At 35.0% G+C, this 8,840-nt stretch overlaps 2 protein-coding genes across 2 annotated transcripts; one reads left to right on the top strand and one right to left on the bottom strand.

Moving 5' to 3' along the window:
- Positions 1-599: 599 nt before the first annotated feature.
- Positions 600-3,988, bottom strand: LOC143529389 (CBL-interacting protein kinase 32-like). Its single transcript, XM_077025200.1, has 11 exons — positions 3,910-3,988; positions 3,643-3,831; positions 3,525-3,578; positions 3,309-3,434; positions 3,138-3,227; positions 2,681-2,803; positions 2,422-2,532; positions 2,207-2,320; positions 2,069-2,125; positions 1,903-1,977; positions 600-873 (listed from the first exon to the last, which is right to left on the bottom strand). The coding sequence occupies exons 1-11, from the start codon at positions 3,976-3,978 to the stop codon at positions 796-798; spliced, it is 1,086 nt and encodes a 361-aa protein (XP_076881315.1). The 5' UTR covers positions 3,979-3,988; the 3' UTR covers positions 600-795.
- A 1,350-nt stretch (positions 3,989-5,338) lies between these two features.
- On the top strand, positions 5,339-6,327 carry LOC143529406 (uncharacterized). Its single transcript, XM_077025214.1, has 2 exons — positions 5,339-5,768; positions 5,888-6,327. The coding sequence occupies exons 1-2, from the start codon at positions 5,339-5,341 to the stop codon at positions 6,325-6,327; spliced, it is 870 nt and encodes a 289-aa protein (XP_076881329.1).
- Positions 6,328-8,840: the final 2,513 nt, after the last annotated feature.

Raw genomic sequence — 8,840 nt, 5'->3', positions numbered from 1 at the left:
GTCACTCCATTCCGGGAGGTTAGGTTAGAGGGGAATGTATGCATGTATTGTTCAATTGGAAGGAAGCTTGTATTTTTACTCTGAAAAACAAAACCATTCAGTGTAGTCCCAATTTCACAGAATTCAAGTTTAATAACACATACGTACCGTCGTCCAATTGCGTCGTCTTGTCAGAAGAGATTGAAGGAGAGAATGTTGACAGTGAATAAGCGCCAGTGGTTGGTCCATTGCGATTGTAACCGTTCAATTCAATTCATTGCAGCGTGGGAACGTCTGCAGGTGGATGAATCATGACGGTCGCCGGCGGTGAAGTTGAAAAAGTAATATAGATATAGATATATCGAACTTGTGATCTCCAGCCTTAAAAACGGCAAGCCAACAAGTGTTTAAAATAAAGCTAGGATTAGTGATATTCAAACTGATGATGTTTTCAAATACAAGACTTCCTGGGTAAGTATAGGAGTAGGAGGATGGTACAAATTCCTCAGATATTAATGCCGCCGATTGCTGCTAATGGTTCGACCAGTGGATGAGAGTTGGTTCCCATCTTGTAAATGGCCATTATACTTAAAAGAGTAAATTTATAATCAATCACAGAGAGAATTTTACAACTTGTGTTTTAAAGGAGACTCCTTGTCAAACAAACAATTGACAACACGTCTCTTCTATCTACAAGTGACATCGTTCAATAATAAAAACAAACGATCGACAAGTAACATAACACGCACCATGGTTTTCTCCATCTACAAAATCTTAAAAAGAAAACGCGCAGCCGGAACAGAATTCCCACATTTACTATGATGTAGGTTCTTGCATTTGCTCTTCTGTTTTCCAAACCACATTTTTGAGGCTACTGGAAAGTCTTTTATAGAACTGTAGCAAAAGACAAAAAACATTAAAGTTAAGCAGCAGGCAAGTCTCAAATGCTGACTTTTATATCACTTATTCAACATAACTGTTTACTCAATTTACAATAATACAAGCCGTGGTGATTTCGACCCGTTTAGCCGTTCATAGTAAATGGGCCAGGGTATATTAAGTCTCTTTAACAAGTTCAATTTTAAAAATAAGTTAAACTGGAAATGGGGCGAATGTCGCCCAAAATGTAAATATAACACAAAAAACTCCTAAATTGCTTGAGTATTAATTACACGGATGGTTTATGCGGTACACCCATATTGCAAGTTTGGTCCTAAGAAATTACATCTATGGACCTGAGTAGTTTGAAAGTGTAACATGGATGGTCCTTGAAATGGATGGGCATTAGTTATCTGGTTATATTCATGTGTGACTAAAATGCCCTTCACAGAATTCGAGCCTCACATCCAACTATTTAGGGATGTAAACGAGACAAGCATGAGCTCAACTTATTCGACTTAACGGAGTTTTGAGTCGCCAGCTCGTTTCAAGCTCTACATGTAATACTCAAGCCTCAAATCATGATTAATTCAAGTTCAAGTCTGATTCGGTCTCCACTCATTTATTATTTTAAAAATACACACACACACACACACACATATATATTTATAGATGCACTTATATTATATATATATATATATTATATCAATTAGTTATTTTGTATATAATTATATATATACAATAATACTTATTATGTAATATATTTATTATATTAATATACTTTTATAAATAGCAGGGTCGTTTATTTAATGCGCACCAATTTAAGCTTGAGTTCTAATCATATTTTACACATAATTTATAAAACTCGAAAGAATAAAATATCAAAAGCGTTTCATATCACGTTGACCTTTTCGGCGGGTTGCCATAGCGTAAATGACAAATGGAAACCAAACATAATAATAATAATAATAATAATAATAATAATAATAATAATAATAATAATAATAATAATAATAATAATAATAATAATAATAATAATCATACCTTATGAAATTCCAAAGTATCTCCCTTTGCTTTTCTCACTTCAACCATGTGAAGTGATGGTGCTACTTGAAACACCTAATAAATGGTACAAAATTGTAAGAAACTGTGTGAAAATTACTTTTAATTTTATATTTTATTTTAGTCAAAATAATTCATATTCTGGTACCTCGGTAGCAATATTGAGGTTTCCTTTTCTCCCAGCTTTGAGATTTTCAAGCCTTAACTGAGGTGAAAACAAAGAATTATTAATCACCCAAAACCTAACAAATTAGAGTCTATCATAATAAAGTAACTTTTTCTTAACCTTGTAGTTTTTCTTGTGAACATAAAAACCGAGAGGTTTGGCAGCTTCTTCGATTTTACTAACTATCTCGTTTGCCGGGCATCTTGATGTAAACCTTGTCTCCCTTTTGAATCCCTGCAGCCGTATATAAAAATTATTCACAAAGTAAAAGATGTAACCCAAAATATTAATAACCGAAAGGTTGTTGATATTAAAGAAACAAAAGTATTATTAACCTGTTCCATCTCAAAAAGATTGCCAAGGTTGAGGCCTTTAGACATTGAAATCAACTCAAAAGCATTCATGGCAGCCGGACGTTCTTCTTTCTTTTCCGTCACATGATACTCCTGTTGCAAATAAATACGATTTTTCAGATACTTAATTAAGCATTTTGAAACATAAGCTATTATTCTATCTCTACCTAATACATTATGCAATAAAAGTTACCGAATCATTTAAAGATAATTGTTAGTATAATGAAGTTAACAAACTCACTTCTGAATCTTGAAAAGCTGCTTCCACATCATCAAAATTTGTCTCTTCTTTATCAGTAAATTCAGGTCGTTTATACTCTTTTTTAAACCACTCATCGTTCAAAAGCTCGGGTATTGTAATACGCTGCCACAAAGAGAGAGATTTGAGATAGGTATAAATATTCATAGTTACATAAGACCGATAAATAATAAAATGTTGCAAGGGACTCTGGATACAATTGTTAATGATCTAGTAATAACAGAAAATAACTCATATACGTGTGTGTGTGCGTGCGCACGCATGCGTTGGAGGACAGAGATACACATGTGCAACATTTATTCATCTCTCCTAAACTTTATAAAACAATATGATCAAATTTTGTTTATTTATAAAACATTCATACGTGCAAGTCACATGTAAGTAAACGGTTTAAAACTTGGAAAAAACTAAGCGAGAGCCATGGAGGATAAAGACTTACGGTCATGGGATTCGGATCCAATATGCGAGTTATTAATTTTATGGCACTAAACGAGATCCATGGAGGACAAGTGAACTCTGCAGCTGAAATCTACACACAAAAAACACCCAAAGTAAGATTTATAACAAGGAAACCAATGTAGAACTCAATTTTATTCTATATCACCCTCACTTTTTTATATAAGTTGATAAGATTAGAATCATCAAATGGCAAGTAACCTGCAAGCAGTACAAAGAGTATGACTCCACACGACCATAAATCCGCAGTCGCACCATCATATCCTCTATCATTCAACACCTAAAAAGAATTCAATATCATCAATACGAGAAAAACATTATCTTTTAACTAATATTTCGATTCTTGATACAATTTAACGGTTGTTTGCACCTCAGGAGCAACATAATTTGGAGTTCCACATGTCGTGTGAAGCAAGCCATCGTCCTGTAACATAAAAGTTTAGAATTCAAGACAAAGAACAATTAAAAGTTAAAAATCTGGTATTTACCCTAACTTGTTGAGAAAGGGCACTCAACCCAAAATCTGAAACTTTGAGGTTTCCGGAAGCGTCTAGAAGCAAATTTTCTGGCTTTAGATCTCTATGATAGACACCTCTACTATGGCAATAATCAACTGCATTAATAAGCTGTTGAAAATATTTTCTTGCTTCATCTTCTTGCATTCGTCCATGGTTCACCTTCAAAATCAAACAGCAACTTTTGAGCACGGACATTTTAAATAATTAAAAAACGAGACGATATTATACAAAGATTACAATTTTATCAAAAAGCTCTCCTCCGGTGACAAACTCAAGGACAATGAAGATCTTGGTCTTGCTCCCCATAACCTGAATAAACACATAACATATGAAGTATACATGAATCGGCATATGAAAGATGAGTAATTTACCTCTAATAAGCGGACGACATGCTCCACAGATGCATTCAACGACACTCGCCACGTTGTACTCTTGGATATGTACGGATCTCAATTCACTTCCAATTAATATACTATTATTTTATGATTATGATGATTATTATCACTATTTTTTTTTCTTTTATAAATATCCAGGCTCGGTTTTATTGGATTTTCGGGTGGCTTTTATGTATAAGAAAAAGGCTGGAAATTTGAAATAGAGAAAAAATATTTATGGAGGTGGGGTTGGAACTTGGAACTCATGAGTATTGATTTGAGGAAATATAGAATTCGCTTTTCATTAGGCTATCAGGTACACTCACCATTTTGCTGTTGAAATGGAATACGTGGCAATGGTGCCGATGGTGTACACCACCCCCTTCATTAGGGGTGAGCAGGAAACCGAATTAACCGAAAAAACCGAACCGAAGCATTAACTGACGGTTAATTTTTTGTTTTTTTGAAAAACTGAAACTTCGGTTTCGGTTCGGTTTTTCATTTTTAAAAAACCGAAAAAAACCGAACCGAACCGATATGTGTTTTTACTTAAATATTAATACAATTATATGTGTTTTTTAGATGTTATAACCGGAAACAAAACACAAAAAAAATCTACCCTTGATGGTGATGAAGATTATGAAGATGATGACGATTGGGAGTAAACTTTGAAGATGAATAAGATGAATAATGAAGATTGGAACTAAACTTTTAGTGTTTTTTGATTAACAACTTAGTTGAATTTTAAATTCTAGTACTCTTGCAACTTTGTATTCGTTTGGTTCCATGTAACAAATGCCTATTTTTGTGTTTTGAATCTAATATGCATTTTCATTATTTTGGAATTTTTTTGCAACGTCTACACACATAAAAAAACCGATTGTAACCGAACCGAAACCGGAAAAAACCGAAAAACCGAAAAACTAAAAACCGAACAGTTTGTATATTCGAAAAACCGACTTTTCGGTTTTGATTTCGGCTTTACCTAAAAACCGAACCGTGCTCACCCCTACCCTTCGTATTGGGGTGGGTGAGCGGTGAAAACAAATGGAAAAAGTGCCGGCCACTTCACCGATTAAACATAGATATAATATTCTTTTGATTTGATAACTTCAACAAATAGATAGATAACCATTACATGCTTGATTGGATAATTCAACAAATATAACCGTTAAGATGGTAACGGCTAAAAAATGGTTTGATCAACATGGATAAATTTGTCGCCTTTCTCATTTTTACCGATCAAAAAATTGCAAATCTCTCTTAACTCAAACCTTTAATTCAATTTTGTTATGGATTTTTCATCTGATGACGAGTCGAGTTCGGTCGTTCCGCTTTTTATTTACACGGTCGTGTCTACCGCAGCGGCTATAGTAACCGATGAGGGCGAAAATTCGACACTGAAAACGAGAAGAGTTGCTTTGAACAGAGATCGTGAAGCGGGTCACGAGCGCCTAGTAGCTGATTACTTTGGCGACAATCCGGTATATGACGAAAAAATGTTTAAGAGACGTTTTCGTTTAAGCAAAGAGTTATTCATAAAGATAGCTAAAGATTTAGAAGCCTACCACCCATTTTTTAGACAATCAATGGATACGAGAGGACGTAGAGGTTTTACAACTTACCAAAAATGCACTGCTGCACTACGTCAAATGGGGTACGGGACAACATCCGATGCATGGGATGAGTATTTGAGAATGTCAGAGAGAACCGCACGAGAAAGTATGTACAAATTTTGTAAGTGTGTCATCGAAATTTATGGGAACCAATATCTGAGAAAACCCAATTTGAATGACATTCAACAACTATATGAAGCGCATGAATCTAAACACGGTTTTCAGGAATGCTTGGTAGCTTAGATTGTATGCATTGGGAGTGGTTTAATTGTCCAACTTCTTGGAGAGGTCAGTACATGAGAGGTGATCATCGTCATCCAACAGTGGCTTTAGAAGCAGTAGCTTCACAAGATTTGTGGATATGGCATGCGTATTTTGGTGTTGCCGGTTCGAATAACGACTTGAACGTTCTGGAACAGACACCGTTATTTAACGACATTGAAAGCGGGGTTGCACCTGATTCTTCTTTCGAGATTGATGGAGTAAAATATAAATACGGTTATTATCTTGTTGACGGTATTTACCATGATTATGCCGTGTTTATATACTCGTATTCGGCTCCAATCGGTGAAAAACGTAAGGTATTCGCAAAAGCTCAAGAGACAGCGAGAAAGGATATCGAGCGAGCATTTGGTGTGCTTAAAAAAATGGCACATTATAGCTAACCTGGCGCAAGCTTGGGAACCAAACAACTGTTATGTATGCGTGTATCATATTACACAATATGATGATAGAAGAAAAAGGTGGGGCGATTTGTACGTACATTGAAATGGATCATCAACAAGAAGAAGCTAGCGTTGAACAAAGAACAATAAATTATGAAGAAATCCGCGACGTACAAACACATCATCTCCTTAAGTCAGATTTAGTTGATCATATTTACGACCTACCAATGAATTAGTTGTGTTTGTTTTTATTTACCTTAAGTTATTTTATTTTTTTTAATGTGTAATGTTATTTTAGTTATATTCAATTTTAAATTTAAGTTATATTAATTTGTTTAAACACAATTAAAGTGTCAACGGATCTAAAGATTAAGATGAAATGCATGTGTTTTTCATTTAACTACCAACCATCACCATTTAATGTCTCAAACCGTTGTACAACGGGTTAAAAAATTAACTCTCAACTCAAAACTATTTAACCTCATTTAAATAAACTAATCTCTTAATTCAAATCACTTCTAAACAAAATTACCTACTATGAATCCAAACAACTCACAACATCCATTCGGAAATGATGTTTATCAACCGGGGTTCGAGCCGTCTATTTGGCATCGAGTTCCACAGTTCCAATGGGTGCAACAACGACGAGTTGCACCCGGTATGCCAATGATGCTCGATGCAAGTGAGTTTCCCGATTATCAAGCGATACCTGACTCTCAACCGATACCCGTCTCCCAAGCGATACCCGACTCTCAACCGATCCTCGAAACTCAACCGTCTAAAGTTTCTAAACGAAAAACCACCAAAAATAACAAAAAAAAAGATGCACCGGAAGGATCCGGCCCGGCCTTGAGTCAACATTGGACTCCTGAGGAGCTAGAAGCATTGGCAAAGGCGTGGATCGACATTTCGGAGGATGCCTTAAGTTTATTTTTATCTTTATTAATAATTTTTTAAATCTTCACAAAACGTAAACATATATTGTTTGCGTAGGTTCTTGGTAACTCATGAAAACGAATCGCTTTTTACAAAACCGTTACTAAATGGTTTCATGAAGTTCAAAACCGTGAAGAATACCGAACTATTCATCAAATCAATACGAAGTGGCGTGAATTGAGTAGGCGAACTGCACGGTTTACCGGTATCTACAACAACCTTCGCGACAACCCCAAAAGCGGTTGGAGCGATAGTGACATTATGATGAAAGCTCAAGAGAGATACTTAAGCATCGAAGGAGCAAATTTTACTCATTTTTCATGCTGGCACATTTTAAAGGATAAACCGAAATACCGCGCGGTGCCTAGCGTGGCCGCGTATATTAATGGTGGTGGTGTTACTGGTGGTTCGAAACGCACAAAGACATCCGAAGACAATGATTTCATCTCTATCGATTCCGACGCTCGTTGTCAACAAGATCTCAACATGGATGATGTTGATGACATCCAAGACATAAGCCAACCTATCCGCCCTCCCAGGCGGGACAAAAGCAAATGAGCGGCCGGAAGCTCGTCATCAAATTTAACGATGGATAAATTGGAATTGTTGTCAAACAAGCTAGATGCGTTTAACACCAACTATACGGAAATTGAGGAGCGGAAACTCAAAATGAGATAAAAAACGATGGATGAGGCGAGGAAGCGGGAAGAGGAGGCATCGATGAGGGAGGACTTTAAAATCCTCCAAACTAACATCGACGTCACGGACGAAAAACGTAAACAAGCATTGGAGGTGTTGCAAGCCCAAATCGCTGCAAAATATGTTTAATTTTATTTTTTTTCCTCATTTTAGTTGTTAAATTAAGTAATTTTTATTAGTTGCTATTTTTTCAATGAATGTAACTTTAGTTTTATTTAAGCTTTAATTTTAGTTGTATTAAATTAATTTTAGTAATATTAAATTAAATTAGTTATATAAATATTATTATTTTATTTAGAATGAAGGAAAGTGGTGAATTGGCAACCATTTCCATGATATTGTGAAAGATGATGGAGTTGAGTGGAGTATGATATGGCGTTGATGTGGCATTATAAAATGAGAAGTAAAATGGCATCCATACCTTATAGTCTTATATATCACCTTTTGTTTTTTTCTTCACTAATTATTTATAGGAATCAATATTTAAAAAGTGTGGTTTCAATTACACGTTGATTGTACACTTAACATACCAAAAGATATTTGGTCAAGTTGCATCAAAATATTGGACACACTTTGATATTTCGAATGTGAAGGATGAAATTAGTGGCGGACATGGTGTGTTTGGTTAGAGGTAATTGAATAGATGATGAATGAAATGGAAGAAGGAATGTAATTGATAAGAGAATGAAATGATTAATTACCTTTCATTTGTCATGTTTGGTTACCTATAGAAATGGTAAATTATTATTTTATGTTTGGTAGCAAAAAAAAATATAATAATAATAAAAACAAATGTATGAATGAAATAGAAATGATAAACATACTCATTGTTAGTGCATAAATGCCTATTGTTTAGGTCTTGTAGGTCGTGTATTAGA

This window comes from Bidens hawaiensis, unplaced genomic scaffold (genome assembly GCF_021521415.1).
Source record: "Bidens hawaiensis isolate Kalapana, Puna unplaced genomic scaffold, B.hawaiensis_p1.1 tig00008539_1, whole genome shotgun sequence".
NCBI classification, from domain to species: domain Eukaryota; kingdom Viridiplantae; phylum Streptophyta; class Magnoliopsida; order Asterales; family Asteraceae; genus Bidens; species Bidens hawaiensis.
Note: the sequence above shows the minus strand (reverse complement) of the source record. Positions and strands in the feature narration are given on the sequence as shown.